The sequence below is a fragment of the Bremia lactucae genome, linkage group LG4 (assembly GCF_004359215.1).
Source record: "Bremia lactucae strain SF5 linkage group LG4, whole genome shotgun sequence".
Taxonomy (NCBI): domain Eukaryota; phylum Oomycota; class Peronosporomycetes; order Peronosporales; family Peronosporaceae; genus Bremia; species Bremia lactucae.
Genome location: NC_090613.1, coordinates 1466462 through 1483415, shown reverse-complemented (window position 1 = coordinate 1483415; position 16954 = coordinate 1466462). Strand labels below are relative to the sequence as shown.

The following is a 16954-nucleotide window of genomic DNA, read 5'->3' as shown; positions in this document are numbered from 1 at the left end:
TCGCACTTCGAATAGTACAAATGATAATCATCACCGCGTTTCGTCCCTATGACTTGGTTGTCGCTCCTTTATTGTCGTTCAATAGCGTGTGTAATGCACAATTGCGCGAATGTAAATACTCACAACCTCCGACATCTTAAAAGTGCACTTTTGACCACAACAGTGCTGAATTTTATTAGACAGAATTTGGATGGTTTATATTCAAATAAGATACACAATATTATTTTTGCCCCTTATTTGCGCGTGACGAAGAAGCAACTCTTCTGTCATAGTTTCTGAACTCAAATCGCGGCAGGCAACCTTGGTCGTAGACCGTGCTTAAAGTATAAAACCGGTATATCAACCGAGAGGCCCAAGCCAATCTAGAAATTGCAAGAACAGCCTTCGCTGAACGCAGAAATTGCAACTATCGGCCGACGGTGTGCAGTATCCCATTTGATCAGTGAGAACCAGCGCAATCGTTACTGGTCCGCTATTAAGAATAAAAGACAACAAAAGACCACACCTACCAAGAGCGAAGTCCCCCATCCCACATAGCATGGCTGGCTACAACGAAGAGTGGGTGGATGTGCAGAAAAACACGTTCACTAGAGTACGTTCATGCGAATACAAAGAATTTGAACATTTAACGGTAACTTTTCTGATGTGTAGTGGGCGAACACGTACCTGTCGCGCAAGCGCATGACAATCGATGACCTGTACCAAGATCTAAAGGACGGAATTCGCCTCATTTCTCTCCTTCAAATCATTTGCCGTGAGAAAGTGTGCCGCGTACGTAACTCGTTGGATACTGTTGTAGTATTTGCTACACGTAGTAATGTTATGTATCTTGTTTGCTGGCAGAAATTCAACAAAAAGCCACGTATGCGTATTCAAAAGATGGAGAACCTCAACTTTGCCTTTGCATTTATGCAAAAGAAGAATGTAAATGTGACAAACATTGGGTCCTCTGACATTTTGGATGGCAACAACAAGCTGGTACTTGGCCTCATGTGGACTCTAATTAAGGCTTTTCAAGTGGCTGAAATCGACGTAGAAGGCGTCTCTGGAAAGGACGGATTACTGCTGTGGGTGAATCGCTCGTTGGCTGATTACCCCACCATTGAGGTGAAGAATTTTTCGGGTAGCTGGGCTGATGGTATGGCGTTTTGTGCCTTAATTCATCGCTACGCACCTACTCTTATTGATTTCAATTCACTGGACCCCAAGGATGCCCAGACGAATGTTAAATTAGCATTTGATATTGCCCGTGAAAAGCTTCGCATTCCGCAGCTATTGGAAGTTGAAAATGTGGCTGGACAGGCAAAGCCAGATGAAAAAAGTATCACGACGTACGTGTCGTTACTTTTCAAGGAGTTCGCGTCGGGTGTGCAGAAAAAGAAAGCCGTGACGACTATTTCTAAGGCACTAAACATTGCACAGCGCCACCAGGAGTTGGCTATTGAGTTTGACAAGAACGCGTCAGGTCTTAACGAGTGGCTACAGCAACAGACGGAGCGCTTTCAGACACTAAGTCAGCCACGCCATATTCCGGACATAAAGGAGGCCTTGTCTCGTCACCTGGACTATAAAAAGAACGACAAACCACCTCGGGAAGCGCAATTTGTGGCGGTAGAAGGATGCGCTGGACGTTGGATTGCCAGTTGCAAGAACAATGGACGCGCGGTGCCTAATTTGGACCCTCCCATTGAAAAGTTGCAAGCACTCAAGGCACAATTGGACGAGCTAGAGACGGCATTTGAGCTGAAGCTGCGTCAAAACCTAGAAAGCTATCAAAAGACGGAAATATTCTTGACCAAGGTGGTGAAAGACTTGGAAAAAGTCGAGTCGTGGGCGAAAGAGAAAGAGGCGCTATCTCTTTTTGCCGAGGATTTACGCGTCACGTCAACGGCTGATGCGGAAGAAAAGCTTGAGAGCGTTGCTTTCTTACAAGACATTGAGCTTCCACGGTACAAGCAACTCTTAGCTACAGTTGTGACTGAAGCGGATGGACTGTCCGAGGAACATAATGACACAAAAGCAACGCTCGAGCGTGTGGATGCGATGAAAAAGTTCGTTGCCATGGCAGAAGAAATGGTGGAAGGAGTAAAGTCGAACCTGCAAGATTGCCTTCGTGTGCAACAAAACATGGATGCCGTTGCAAAGGATGCCAAGACACTGATGCGAAACCTCAAGTACGTCATAGAAGAGATGGACGAGGAGATTGAGGCCGCCACCAAGCTTCAAGACGTGTCGACTGCAGGTGTTGTCGCTGCCAAACACCAATTTGACACTGTGCTCGTCCCCAAGGTACAAAACGCTGTAGTAAGCGAAAACGAAAAGTTGGTTGAGAAGAAGCACATTCTCGCTGAAGCTGGTCGTGAGAGCGACGTAGCGCTGATTGAAAAGACGAATGCGCGTGTGCAAAAGCTATTGGGTTCGCTGGCCGAAAAACGTGGCTACTACGAAGAAGAACTTGCAAACGTGGAGAAGCGTGACGAAGTGTGCCGTGAGTTTGCTAACTTGTCTGCACGCATTAAAGAGCGTTGCGCTCAGAGCACGCAATTGATTAATGTTGTCGAGGGTTCGCTTAAGGACCAATTTAGCTCCATGGTGCTGCTGCGTCACCGTCTATTCCGCTCGAACACCATTGCTGTGTTTGAGGATGAAACAGGGGAAAAACCTGAAGATCCCGAGATTACCGGTGCCGAGTCGCCGGCTAACGGCACAGTAGCTCCTGAGAATGAAGAAGGAGACCAAGTCACGGACATCAAGTCCGTGCAATTAGAGGATGACGCGGAAAATGCTATAGATACACCGCTTACGGAGGATATGGAGAAACTCGAACGCATTCATGAAGAGCTTGAACGGCTTCAGGTGCACACAAATCCATTCACAACAGACACAATTCACGGTCTCCGAGCACAATTTACGTCGCTTGAGACGGCTGTCCGCGACCGAGTCAAATCGCTTGAAATGGAGTTGGCTTTAAGTGAGGTCGGCAGTCTAACTCCTCAGCAGGCCAAAGAGATTAAGGAGGTTTTTGACCACTTTGACCTGGACAATGATGGTGTACTTGCTCGCGATGAGTTTATTATGGCTTGTAAGGGTCTTGGTTTAAGTCTGAGCGAAGATGACTGCCACGACTACTTCGACAAGATCGACGAGGAAGACAACGATGAGATTTCATTCGATGGGTTTGCCACGTTCTGCACAGAGCAGCTACAGAGCGGCTCCTCTAAGGATGACGTTTATGAAGCGTTGGACATTCTCACGGGTGAAGAACTCACGTACGAATTGATTCATGAGCGTTTTGACGCGTCCCAAATCGAGTTTATCATGAAGCATGCGCCAAAACTGCTTGATGACGACACGAAAACGGTTGACACGGCGAAATTTACAGACTTTATTTTCAGTTTGTAGAAAGCATCGTTTAAAAAACTTCTGGTTTTTAGAAGTTATGCATTCAGAGCCTCATCATTAAAGAATTCTAATCGTAAAAATGTTTGGTTTATTGGATCAATCGTGTACACCAGAAAGGTTTTATCACATAATTTCGAGAGGATCCAGCGGCATAGCGAAAAGCTTTTCAGGGTGCCCCAATCAGGTTCAAAGGAATCTGTGTGGTGAGCATAGAGCTTCGTAACACGCGTTACATAAAGCTGCTTCCGGCTGAAAACTCAACCGAATGGCGCGGGAGAAGAAGATATGATAGTAGTTTTGAAAGGGTGGTTTTATTAATATTTTATTATTATTGTAGAATCGAAACAGTCCACCTCCCTCGCACAAATAATAAAGGGTGTGAATTTAAGGAAAAAGGGTGATATAGCACTTGTCTTAGCTGATAGTTACGCTTATCCTCCTGTAAAATTGCCCGTTTACATCACACTCTGTTAATTTGGCAACTCGCTTTATCATATCAATGCAAATAGTCAATAAAAATGAAATCTGCTTTTGTACTCTAGACGACGAATACTCGAGGCGAGGCTACAGAATATCTTGTGCACCCCTCAATACCGACCATATGCTGCTGACCCTTGCAGTCGTACTACTTGAACTGCGTTGGGACATTAAATTTAGAATGAAAGCTGTGCGCCATAGCCAAATTTGAAGTCGTCCTTGAGTGGAAAACCCTCAGCAGACAATGATAGCACAAAGTTGGGCAACACACGCGACTCGATGCTTGTAGCCACGCGGTAAGTCGAGTCCACACTGGACACAAACCGTGTCTGACCTAGATCCATTTCCACTCCACAAGTGGTCTGTGCTTCACCCGAAGCGTGATTATACACGAGTTCAGAGCCATAACGAATTCGATGGCCCACCTTGCGCAGGTATGCCAGCTGCAGCGTACCCATGGCACCATACGTGGCCATGCCTACCCAATCGCGGTCCGTCCACTTACCAGCGTACGCTGATATAACCTTACGATGCTTGCCGTGATAGTACGCCTCGACACCAAGAGCAAGGTTCGGCATGACACTCTGCAGGTAGCTGACCCCAAAAAGCGGACCATTAGAGATTTTCATGTTCCACGTAAAATCATCTCCAGTGTAGTCAAAGTCAGCAAGAGCCTGAGATCCATGCTCTTCATTTTTAAGCTGTGCCTTGGCCCGCATCTTCCAATTGTTTGATAGTTTCTGATTCCAGCGAGCGTCGAGATACCCGTCCGGTGTGATCTTGCTCATTAGAAAGGTAGGTGGATCCATGGGGTTGCCCATCACAACGTTGGCGCCAAATTGGTATAGACCACCGGGTATCATGGGTGTGCCTAGCAGGAACGAGTGTGAAGTGGAGCAGCTTTGACCTAAGATGCGCGTAAAGTCAAAGCGAAAGCCATCGAAAACGTCTGGACTAACGGGGCCTTTGAGCTCATTTGGAGCATTTTCATAGAGGCCTGGGTTCGGCAACTTCGATTGATCCTTTTCAATTTGCTCTACCTGTTGCATATAGACGGGCAAGTCTTCGTCCTACAGAACGATTCCGGTTCAGGTGTTGAAAGGCGAATGTATCAGAGACCTATACGTACAGGAGTTACACTCGTTGCAAGCACAGAATATTTCTTGCTGGATGCGCACTCATTCTTGCTCGGTGCACTACCCATGATGACGGGCAGACAAATAAGACACACTAGGATTGGGCGAATAAACAGCACGAGGCTTCCAGTGTTGACTGGAGATCGATTGAGCGGCTCGCCCAGCATGAATTAAAGCAGTTTTAACCAATTATATCTTGATTGACAACAATTTTTGACCAGTCAAATGGTGCTTTAACAATAATGAAAGCTCAAAACGTTCGACTGATTGACAGCGGCACAGCGCCGTACACGCTTGCGTACTTTACTAGTGCATGGGTGCAATCTGCTGACGCATTAGTCCTCCCTCGGCTTCGTCTGATTCTAGGCGGAATCAGTGCTCTTTGCTTGCAGCAGCCTTTGATCGAATTGGTGGAAATTCGCCGGATTGGTGAAGATGAAGATTTAGGTGACAGCAACAACACGAAAGGGCAGAAGCTTGAACCAGTGTACGATAAAGCATTACATCATACTTACTTTGTATAAGTGCATTATGCTCTGGCTTGTTGCTTCTGCTAGAATATTTCGTTCATTGTGCAAACACTATAATGTGAAGGCTCTACCGGCGTGCGTCCTCATGGGTGCTCAAGGACAAGCTCTAACTCTGGAGTCGTTAGCATTGCTCGAAGTATGTAAGCAATAATCTTTTTGAAGCGGAAGACCAGTATGTGATTAAATTATCCGTGTCGACATTCAGAACGAAATTTGTCAAAAATATTGTTTGTCTACTGAGGACATGGCCGAATCTCCGTGTAAGTTATATGTGATTGTGATAGATATTCGCTGTATTGCTGGAATTGACTCTTGCAGCTGCATGATGTCAACAGGGAATTTGCTTTGTCAGCTGTTGAGGAGCCACGGAGTCTCAGTTGTTGCTTGTGAAGCACTTCGACCATTCTGGAGACTCCGAGATGCCTGTGAAAATGCCAAGACTTTTAATTTTCTTAAAGTTGATGACCCAGTACTTGTACATATGCGCAATGAGGCCTTGCAACTTTACGAAACCGGCCAATTTTACTCAGCCCTGTCAATGTTCGTGAGGGTCTTGTTGCATTGTCCAACGTGTCCAAAAGCCAATTTTAACCTTGCCGTCATTTTGCATACGATCGGTATGTAAGCAGACTTTTTTTTGATCTTGTAATCTCACATACTCAAAGCAAGCTCATCATTTTACTGTAATAGGTGAGACTTACTTTGCCGTGGCTAGCATGCTGCGCGTTGTCACATTAGACGACAGTGACTCAGTGGCACATACTGTTCTTCGGTACGATCATGTGTGTTGATGGGCATTTTGACCATTTGTATACTTATTCGTAATGTTTCCAACACAGATCTGTCTATTATCAAGAAGAGCCTGACCTTGTCGTGTCAGGATATAAAACAATTATCACAGCAAATCGTGATAGCCACGTCCGAGCAGTTCACGCACTTGCAACACTAAATGGTGCTACCAGTATTAAAAAAGCCGCCCCTGCTTATGTTGCTAAGGTCTTCGATGAGCTTGCCGACTGTTTTGAGGAAAAAGTTATTGCACATTTAAAGTACCGAGTGCCGTGGCAACTTGTTAAGGCTTTGACACTTGTATCACCGCCTGGGTTTCCTTCAAAATACTCTACAGCTGCGCCAGAATGGATTGTAGCTGACGTTGGCTGCGGTACTGGCCTTTGCGGTCGCCTCCTACGTCCGCACGTAAAATATCTTATTGGGGTAGGAATGCTTTAACGATTGGGATGAATTTGGATTGATGAACTTGTTGGTTTGTAGGTTGACATCTCGCCCTTGATGATAAAGAAAACACGTGATGAGGGAAATTACGATGAATTGCATAGTACGACGAATTGTTTCCTTCATCTTTATGGAATTGTACAAACAATCAATTTATCGCTCTTTTGTTTGAACAGCTGCTGACATAGTACCATTCCTGGAGTCATGCGAAGATAATTCTTTGGATCTTTTAATTTCTGCTGACGTCTGGATATATGTTGGTGCATTAGAGGAGGTGTTTGAGCTGTGTGCGCGTAAACTTCGCCTCTCTACGGGCTGGATGGCATTCTCTATTGAGCTGTTGCCCATTGAATATGCCAGTGACGAAACGACTGAATTGTTGGCCGGCTTTCGCTTGGCAAATTCGGGTCGATTTCAGCACTCGCACGAGTACATAATGAATCTGGTTTGTCGATGGGGTTTTGATGTAGCTATCCAACAAGATGTTCGAGTGCGCAAAGAGAGCGGCGAGCCCATTCCTGGTCGGATATATCTCCTCCAACACCAAGAGAAGAAAATATGATAATGCTAGGGCGCTGACAGGATCGACCTCCTAGTTCTTCGGCCAATGGCCGTTTAATTTTGAGCTAAAGGGTCATAATTTCAAACTCGGCTTTGCGTCTTACAGATAAATGTACCGTTTTCACGTTTTTGGCATTGGTACAGAGTGCACTTAGAACGAAACTTGTCCTATGGCTCTTACGCTTTTTATTGCACTAAACGGAACATATTTTGCCGAAATTAATGGATAGACCCAATTAGTTAGTTGAATATGGAACGAGAGATCTGTCAAAGCACGTAACTACTGTTGGTGGATATATTATGACAGGCGTTCTACCGAGCCGCTTATTAGGGCGCTACACCAGAACGCCCTCTAATATGGAACATGTCTCTCGACGCACAAGCACCTTTAAATCTGGTCCACTTTTGTGAAATTTCGGGATACACGAAACCCAACTTCAGATTTATGTCTTTCTAGAAGAGGAGGGTATAGATAAGGATCAATGTCAATGTGTCAGATGCTAGCTAAACTTTTAAGTGATTAAAAATGTACTTATAAACTCAGCTCCAGTAATGCACAAGTTGGCACAAAATAATCTGCACACGAATTAAGCAGCGCGGTGTTCATGATCGCGCACTTGTATGGAAAACGACAGAGCTAGGCTTATCCGGCTGTAAGCCCATTAGTAAGAGCAATGTCTCGCGATGGTTCCACGACAGCACCATCTGCCGAATTTTGTCCCCCTCGAAGGTGAAGAGGGACTTTCCGCTGATGCAGATCTTCTCATGGCGTGGCTGCACGCCAAGAAAAGGATAGATCTGTGTACCACTAAAGGTCCACGTGGCCAAAAGCTCTTCATTGCAACCTTCGCGCTGAATGACGTATTCCTCCATTATTCCATCGGGAAATGCATCCAGAAGCAGATTCCAGTGGGACAACACAGCCTCGAGACCGTGCAGACCCTCAGAAATGTCAGGACTGATGAGCGTCACATCCTTTTCGTAGACACTATTCGCTATTTCCTCTATGTCCTCAATGCCTCCAGTATTCCAAGCCTCTAAGATCCTATGCAAAACGTTATACCTTCGTTGGTATCTAATCTCCGCCTCCTTGACCTTGCTAGCGCTTTTAATGTTAGCGTTAAATTGTTTCGATCTCTTCAATTTTATCGCTGCGTCAGTCTCTCCTGCAGGTTTCGCTCTTTTTCGCTTGCGATCGCTGTGCATTGTATGGTCTGTCGACAGCAAAAGTACATTATCTTTGCACGCCTCTAAATTATGTAGCTCTGCGCCAAAGCCAAGGCTCGTGTCCATGCTCGGGATCTGCAGCATTTGAAAATAATGCTTCTGATCATATATTAAACTCTGATCGGCCGCAAGAATGGGCGAGTCGGGTGTGAAATCGATGTTTGCAAAGGGCTCGAGGAAGTCTTCAGCCGTAGCAAGCAAGTATTCGTCCAATTCCAAGTCCAAAGAAGCGTTTGCGCTTGCAAGGCCATCTGCGGCTGGATTCAAGCTGCCAAACGTTTCCTCCCACTCGGTCCATTCGCAACTTGGACGAGAGGGCAAATGGGGTGATGTGGTGACATCGCTCTCAGGTGCACTGGCAGCATCCGAGGAAGTGGATGCCGATGCGACAAATGGACGCATTGTTGAGATTGAGCGCGCAAGACTAGACGATTGCGGAAATGGCATGCTTTCCATATAGTTGAAGTGGTCCGCTGACACGCCCTGGTCATAGCAAAAATGATTTTGCAACCTATAGTGGCTCATTCGCAAAATTTTCTCTCGAATTTGATTGTCAAGCCAAACTTTTTAAATAGGAATCTGACTTGATATTTTGGTCACAAAATGTGACGGACGCGCGTCGTAAAAAAGTTTTGTGAAGGCGTGCGAAAAATTTAAAGAGGGTCAAATGATTACTGTATTAATATAATGAAGTTTCTCTTCTTTCTATCTGTTAATGCTAACTTAATTATAACTAATACTGCAGGCGGGCACGTCGTAATGCGGCCACGCTCTACTTAGACACACACCCTAGCAGAGTGAAAAAGCGGTTTAACCTGCGTCTCTTGCGTGCAGTGAGGTAGTTGTAGTGGGCGTTAGCGACCTCATCCAACGCACTAAGTACTCTGGTTAAGTGTCGTCATGGGAGCGGTAATCCGGCTCCTCGTGCGCACTTACCAAGTAGGAAGTAGTTTCCAGACTGATTTATATTTAATCGTATCAAATATAAATACCTATTTTACCAATTAAAATGTCATCTCTATAGATAGCACTTAATATGTATTGCGAGCGTATCTTTCTAGATACCTCGCGTAACGGATGACGCTAGCCGTCATCACGGATGACGCTGGGCGTCATCTCTTCTAATGTGAATGCACCCATGTGCATCACATCCACAAGGGTTGGTCACAAATGTGCGCCACACCCGAGTGTTGGGTCTAATTACTATTATTTAGTAATTGACTATCCCCTTAAGTACACCTAATGTACTTAACGGGAACTGTGTGACATTAGGGCAACTCTAGCCTGTTACACTTGCGCTGGCGTAAAAATAAATCGTTTTGCGTTGAATGGCGAATATTGTCAAAACTCATTCTTGTCGCTCTTCGTCGCGTGAACATTGACCTTTAGCAGTGGTAATGATTAAAAAAAAATGTGATTTGCTAAGTCGCCTGCACAAAAATTTTCTGTTTTTAAACCGAAACGAGGCGATGGATTGAGGCTTCTGCAGCATGTCATTAAAAAAGCTTAATTCTTGCGGCGTAGTGACGGTCATTGGACTGCTGAAAGATTTTCAAGTTTCCGACACCTCTCGAGCAGTGTTTAGCGCTCAGTACATTTAACCTTTTCAGTGAATGCCATCAGGGACAACGATGCTACGGATATGTTAAACGAATCTATGAACGCAAGTCGATAAAATTGAAAGATTAGGGTTTGGCACTTCGTTGCGCACATATCGGTAGGAGAACCGTTGTTGTGGTAAATTTACTTTATGGGTTAAATACCCTTTTATCCTATTCTAAAATAGTTAGTTACATAAATCCCATTTATTTTGGGTAACAAATGTAGTCGCCGCCAGATATAAATCCGGCGGCCAAAATCTATTTTAATTTAGCTAGGGTAAGGTTCTTAGATTTAAATAATTGAATAAAGTGCATTTTGCCTTTTGATTTTAAAGCGTTAAGTTCTTTTCTAAGGCTTGCGCATTGGTCTGTAAGAGATAAAAGCCTTTCTAAAGTATATCCCAAGGGCGCTAGTTACCACTTGGTTCTACGAACCCATGAATCCCTTAAACAAGGATTCCCTAAGCTTTAATGGTTTGCGACTCTGAGTTGTTAAAGCCATAAATTCAATAGACTACTCGGCCATAGTAAAATGTTAGCATGCTGGACTGCCGAAGATATTGGTGGCATTGCGTGCTGAAACGAGCTTTCGACGATCAATCTATGACGCTTTTTGATGTTTCCTTCGGTCTCTAAGTGACTCTCTGAGCCTGAAAGTCTTCCTCTGACTTTAGGAGCGAGGTTTCTCCGCTACAGCGTTCGTCGGAATGCGAGAGAAAGTACGTTCAATCCTAATATTTTAAATAGTTCTTAAAATGGTGGTTAGCGAAAAGTGATTATTTTTATATAAATTTAAATCATATTCGAACTTAAAAAACCTTCAATTTATTTTTCTGACAAATTTGTTCCATAAAATGTAAATACACAATTTACGTTACCTTGTTCAACTTATACAGCCAGTGTCTCTGTGCGAAGCGGTGCAATGGCCAAAAGTTCAAGCCGCCTCCGTTCGAGCCTTGCCTCGCTAACTCCACTTCCATTAATACTGCATCACCATGATAAACCCAAAACAATTTCATCGGCTTTATCGAATCGGTGGTCACGTCTGATACTTTACTGCGGTATCCTGTACATTTGCGGATTCGTGGTAGTATTTTGGTCTAAGCATAGAGCTCTCGACACTATTCAAGCAATATCAAACTTCCAATCAGTGGCCAGTGAAGCAGCACAAGCGGAAGAGCACGCTCGCAGTGTGAAAATGTTGCCAGAAGGTCCAAAGAGACTTCGAGAATTCCGATGCGTCGGCTGGCGAGCGACAGATAGTTGCAGTCCTTACGGCTCGAGGTTGCCACAATTAGACAAACCATGTCACATGCTGGTGCCTTACATGGAGTCAGGATACTGTGAGGTGGAGGACAAGCATACCAAGGAGAGATTTCGAGTCATGCAAAGATATTGCCGAAGCGTGCGCTCGGGAGGCCAATTTCGGTGATTCGATGCTGAACCTTTTTTCAATTTTCCAATAATTGCGAATGATGCAATAAGCAAAGCGCTTAACTCTACCTTCCTTCTGCCAAATATAATCAAGAACTCAGAAAAAGAGTCGAAGGGAATTGTAATGGTAGTGTACCCAAAAATTGTGCCGAGTGCCTATGCGTCAATCCGAGCGCTTCGAGAAGTCTTGCTGTGCTCGTTGCCGATTGAGCTATGGTACCGAAAAAAAGAGATGGACGCAGCTCCTTATTCGATGGCACCGCTGCGCCAACTTGCGCAAGTGCACAGGAATGTGACGTTCCGTGAAATTATTAATAAGAAGGCGATAGGGTTTGATGCAAAAGTGTTTGCAATTTATCACAGTCACTTTGATAGTATTTTATTTCTTGACTCGGATAATGTGCCGGTCAGAGATCCAAGTTTTTTGTTTGAATCGCAGGAGTTTACAGACACTGGTGCAATTTTTTGGCCGGATTTTTGGCATCCAAAACACTCGATTTTTAACATCCACAGCCAGTCGTTGCTGTGGGAGCTGCTTGATCAAGCGTTTGTCGATATGTTTGAACAGGAAAGTGGACAATTGGTTATTGACCGGCGACGACATGGTGCTGCGCTTGAATTGGTCAAGTTTTATTCCTTTCATACGCCCAACTTTTTCAAAAATCTAAAATTGGTGCACGGAGATAAAGATTTGTTTCGACTTGCTTGGCTAAAACTCAAGTTACCTTTTTACATGATAGACGTGCCCCCAGCTGTTGCTGGTAAGGCTATAAATAATTCGTTTTGCGGTATTGCAATGGCACAACACGACATTTATGGCGACGTTTTATTCCTACATCGAAATACCCGCAAGCTCACAGGCGAATTGAAACGAGTGCATCCTAAGACTGCCACAAGTCTTCCTGTGACTCCAGAACGGCTGCTATCCCAATCTAATGAACGCGTCATTCACACGATCGAGGAAACTAGAGAGAAATTAAAGAAAGCCTCAATTTCGCTCATGCCCACTTTGGATATTCCGGAAGTCGATGGGTATCCTGATGCAATCTATTGGACTCATCTGCTTTCTTTTCGTACGGCACCAGAGAGAAACCATTACAAGATTGACGTACATGTAGCTCTTGATGGATTCCCAAAGGGCCAGACATGCTATGGTGTGGTGGATATGATGATGAAAAACAAATACTTTTACTTTCAACCTTTTGCAAATTTAAGCTTTAGTAACCTCGAGACAGACTTGCGCAGGTATGCGATGAATGCCGCACAAATCACTCGAACGAATAAAAAGGAGCCGAACGATCTTGTCAACTGATCTTGACAGACTTTGAGATTTTTTATCGCAGAAGCAATTTCATCAACAGTATTGAAGCATTTACATACAGTAAAGCATGATATTTTCGATTGCGTCATCGATTTCTGATGCCTATTTCAGTCCAGGAGCTTTGAAATACTTTACGAAACTTAATCCGTACCTTCTTAGAGTGCAAGTTCTTTTAAAATCTTCATTTCCATATCATTGCGTGCAACTCCGACAATTTCTGTTGTCATTATGTCAATATAAGATATTTACATACTTTTGCAAGCTAGGGGTCCTTTAATATACAATACTATCCGCGATATATTCTACTGCCGATTTTGACAACAATGTTACCGCGTCATTCGCAAAATTTAACAATATATCCTCCAAGCCGAAAAATGCCGTCTCTTTCAACAAACTGGTCTTGTACATGGGTGCAGTGACAGTTGGCTGGCCGTAGCACCACTGAGCTTTGTGAAACTCCGGAGAAGCACCATAAATCTGGATACTGTATTTCTTGCACAGCTGCTGGTACGATATTATCAAAACATCCGACGGTTTCAGTGAGGCATCCACCATATATTTAATACTAGATTTTAGGTGCGACTTGACCGTTGCCTTAAGATCTCGCACCTCAAGCGAAGAAGCACGATAACGAAAACGTTGCAGATGCGTCCAGATTTTCTCGTCTGGTGTGTTCTCTGCTTCGATTCCTCCGGTTATCTTTCTAGCATTACGATGCAAGAACAATGCCTGTCCAGTTGTATCATACTGGACCATTGACATACCGCAGAATTTCGTCGCGCGCACTGTACCAGCGATTCCTGGTGGGTATGCTATCATATGAAATGGGGAGTTTGTCTTGAGCCACGCAAGGCGAAAAAGATCCTTATCACCATGCGTCAACTTGTATCGAGAGAATAAATTAGGGTCATGAAAAGCCAAGAGGTTAAGCATCCGCAGTGGTGCCGAGCACTTCGTCTTGTCGATCAATAGCTGCCCACTTTCTTGCTCAAACATATCGATAAACGGCATGTCAAGGAGCTCCCATAGCAACGAGTCATCATGAATGTTGAAAATTGTGTGACCTGGATGCCAAAAATCCGGCCAGAAAATTGCTCCAGTTTGCTCAAACTCCGGCAGGTTAAATAGATAACTTGGATCTCGGACAGCGACGTTATCTGAATCCAAAAAGAGGACATGTTCAAACTCACTATTGGTGATAGCATACACTTTCGAGTTAAAGCCTATTACTTGCGCATCTATAATGGCACGTAGCGTCACCGGGCCATAATCTTGTTGTAATTTCTTAGGAATGCCATCCAGCAATGAGGTCCCGTTTCCCATATCCATTTCAAACGCACAATACCATAATTCGATTGGCAGTGTGCAGTTAATCGCCCGCAACGTACGAATCGAAGCATATGCACTCACCAAAAGCTTTGGATAAATGACCATCACAATGCCCTCACGATGTCTCGTACGTTTCAAATTATCATCGTGAACCGCACTTTCTCTCTCGTGTTGGATCGCTGCGGCAAGTTTTGCCACTTGCCATTGAAAGCGTACAAAGTCGCTTCCATGGCGACAACTTATCGCCACACTAGGGAAAAGTGTCCCACACGCTGTATGCATGACCTCAACTTTCTGTCCCGTAGCATCATCTTCCATGACACAATAACCTCCGGCTCCACCACGTACAAACTGGTCACAGCCTCGATCTCGCGTGGGCAATTCCGTTGCCGGGAGGTTACAACTATCGGTCTGTTTCCAGCCGATGCAGCGCAATTCAGGCGGTCTGTCCATTTTTAAGAGCTGTTCCATCCAATTCCTATTGATTGTCATGCCAACGTTATTATCGTACGTGTCTTTCCATTTTTGCCGTCGCAACTGCCGCCTCCAGTGAACGTTGGCACCTTTGCCGAAATTTGAGAACGAGGCGCTGGGACCGATGCCCCACATCACGGTGCCCAGTAAATACAGCCCAATACAAGAGTAGAGTATAAATATGCGCACGCGAAGAGCACCTTGAGGAGTATTGGGTGGCGTCTGTGTTGATCCATAACGAGAAGAGGTGCGCTTCGGTGGCATTTTGACAGAGATCTGGGTCGAAATCTATGTTAACCACACTAAAAGCAACTTACTGATCATCACTCTTCCCCAATAGAAACGTCCGTGATGGCGATAGCCTCTTGGCGTCTACTAAAAGAGAGAATATGCAAGCACTAAGGCAGCTTTGGTGCTTCAGCATGCGCTCACTCAAGTCAACTCGTGGGTGAGGACTAAAGTTCGAGAGCCGCGCATGTCTGGTTTCGAACGAATTGCCACTGACAATTCGAGAAACAGTGGCAGGATGAAAAGAATAATTATTGCTATAGATGTGAAGAGCGATGGCGCATCAGGCTAAAATATGCACTCGCAGCCGCAGTATTTTGGGTAGCTGCACTTGTTGGCTACTTGTGAAGCAAGTGCCGAACATGAAGATTAAAATTCGAAAAAAATGCTCGCAGTGCTCATTTGCAAAATTCGGGAAGCAGCCAAATTACAAGGCAAATAGATTTTAACAGGATTTGAGTATCCGTGCAACAAATAGAGCGAGCGGCGTTTCTTGCAAGCTGCCCAGATCGTTTGTTTGTTTATTTTGCACTCGAGCTGTGGCGTCGTCAACTGGATTTTGATACCAAGGGGAACTTTGTACGCATCTAAGTTGCTAATACTTGTTTAAAAATCTTCTCGTCGACTTCTGTGTGTACTGACTCTCTTAATAAGCCGTTGACAAGAAGATTTTTCAACAGATATCAGCAACTCGAAGAAAGCACTTAGGTCACTATATGTCACTGAGCACTTGTAACGGGCTAAAGTTGCCCTAATGTTACACACTCCCCGTTAAGTACACTTGGTGTACTTACGGGATGGTCATTTTCTAAATTAAAGTAATTAGACCCAGCACTCGTGTGTAGTTCACATTTGTGAGCAAGCCTTGTGCATGTGACGCACATGGGTGCATTCACATTAGAAGGGATAACGCCTAGCGTCATCCGTTACGCGAGGTATCTAGAAAGATACGCTCGCAATACATATTAGTGCTATCTATAGAGATGACATTTTGATTGGTAAAAATAGGCGATTAAATATAAATCAGTCTGAAAACTACTTTCTACTTGATAAGTGCGCTCGAGGAGCCGGATTACCGCTCCCGTGAGTACTTTGACGATCAAAGTACTTAGTGCGTTGGGTGAGGCCGCTAACGCGCCCTATACAACTGCCTCACTGCACGCAAGAGAAGCTGATTTAACCGCTTCCTCGCTGTGCTAGAGTGTGTGGCCGCATTACGACGTGCCCGCCTACACTTGGTAGCACTAGAAAATTTCCCCACGACCCGCATCTCTGCGTGTGTACGTGAGGATGAGCCTCAATATTGATTGGGCTCATTTTCCCCACCTCTCCGAACATCATCGGGAGGTGGCAGGGCTAATGGCGCAGGGACTTGGTGAACAAGCCCTGGCCAGGCTCCTGGGTAGTCCTCCTGAGCAACATGTTGCTCAGTTGGAGCAGTTTGAGGCATTCGTGCTCGGACAGCGGAGGGCCGCGTCCGAGGCACAGGGCCATGCTGCGGCGGAGTCCGTCACTTAGACTCAGAATGAGCTGAGGCATAGCAGGCTCGGAGCGAGGCTCTCAACAGGACTGTTGAGATGCTCTCTGCCAGGCCGCATCAGCCGAGGGCCATTCGGATGGACCGGCCCAAGTTCGATGGAACTGCGGCGCACACGATTGTCCACTGGCTTTTAGCCGTGGAGCAATGTGGTGTCGCGCAGCTCATCGAGGACGACAGCCGGATGGTGTCGTACGCCATGTCGCATCTGCGCAGTAAGGCCTCAGTTGGTTTACTCGGCGCTTATGGCAGATAGAAAGGCGTTCTCTGCATAGGCGATCTTTAAGCAAAATTCGCGCCATGTACCAGCTGCCGAACAACGAAGTGTTGCTTCAGGCGCGGTTCTTTGGAGCGCGAAAGGCGAAGCGATCTCTGCAAGAGTATGTGCATGAGATGCGCTCGCT

General features: G+C 45.2%; 6 protein-coding genes across 6 annotated transcripts; 3 read left to right on the top strand and 3 right to left on the bottom strand.

Annotated features, from left to right (window-relative positions):
- The first annotated feature begins 387 nt into the window (after positions 1–387).
- On the top strand, positions 388–3599 carry CCR75_000346 (uncharacterized protein). Its single transcript, XM_067958454.1, has 3 exons — positions 388–592; positions 652–771; positions 844–3599. Exons 1-3 carry the CDS (start codon positions 539–541, stop codon positions 3400–3402), a joined length of 2733 nt encoding a protein of 910 aa, XP_067819964.1. The 5' UTR covers positions 388–538; the 3' UTR covers positions 3403–3599.
- A 5-nt stretch (positions 3600–3604) lies between these two features.
- CCR75_000347 (uncharacterized protein) lies at positions 3605–5182 on the bottom strand (the record flags this gene model as incomplete). Its single annotated transcript, XM_067958455.1, has 2 exons — positions 3605–4949; positions 5009–5182. 2 exons carry the CDS (start codon positions 5180–5182, stop codon positions 4056–4058), a joined length of 1068 nt encoding a protein of 355 aa, XP_067819965.1. The 3' UTR covers positions 3605–4055.
- Positions 5183–5257: 75 nt separating this feature from the next.
- Positions 5258–7450, top strand: CCR75_000348 (uncharacterized protein; the record flags this gene model as incomplete). Its single annotated transcript, XM_067958456.1, has 8 exons — positions 5258–5502; positions 5573–5681; positions 5751–5803; positions 5864–6162; positions 6236–6317; positions 6385–6760; positions 6818–6881; positions 6955–7450. The coding sequence occupies 8 exons, from the start codon at positions 5258–5260 to the stop codon at positions 7338–7340; spliced, it is 1614 nt and encodes a 537-aa protein (XP_067819962.1). The 3' UTR covers positions 7341–7450.
- Positions 7451–7942: 492 nt separating this feature from the next.
- CCR75_000349 (uncharacterized protein) lies at positions 7943–9022 on the bottom strand (the record flags this gene model as incomplete). The annotated part of the gene is made up of 1 exon (XM_067958457.1): positions 7943–9022. The coding sequence occupies one exon, from the start codon at positions 9020–9022 to the stop codon at positions 7943–7945; it is 1080 nt and encodes a 359-aa protein (XP_067819963.1).
- A 2703-nt stretch (positions 9023–11725) lies between these two features.
- Positions 11726–12913, top strand: CCR75_000350 (uncharacterized protein; the record flags this gene model as incomplete). Its single annotated transcript, XM_067958458.1, has 1 exon — positions 11726–12913. The coding sequence occupies one exon, from the start codon at positions 11726–11728 to the stop codon at positions 12911–12913; it is 1188 nt and encodes a 395-aa protein (XP_067819974.1).
- A 282-nt stretch (positions 12914–13195) lies between these two features.
- Positions 13196–14989, bottom strand: CCR75_000351 (uncharacterized protein; the record flags this gene model as incomplete). The annotated part of the gene is made up of 1 exon (XM_067958459.1): positions 13196–14989. The coding sequence occupies one exon, from the start codon at positions 14987–14989 to the stop codon at positions 13196–13198; it is 1794 nt and encodes a 597-aa protein (XP_067819892.1).
- Between the last annotated feature and the right edge of the window lie 1965 nt (positions 14990–16954).

Coding starts and splice junctions, on each gene's coding strand:
- CCR75_000346 (XM_067958454.1), top strand. CDS start 539: ATGGCTGGCTACAACGAAGAGTGGGTGGATGTGCAGAAAAACACGTTC. Junction 593..651: donor AGAAAAACACGTTCACTAGA/GTACGTTCATGC, acceptor TCTGATGTGTAG/TGGGCGAACACGTACCTGTC. Junction 772..843: donor GCCGTGAGAAAGTGTGCCGC/GTACGTAACTCG, acceptor GTTTGCTGGCAG/AAATTCAACAAAAAGCCACG.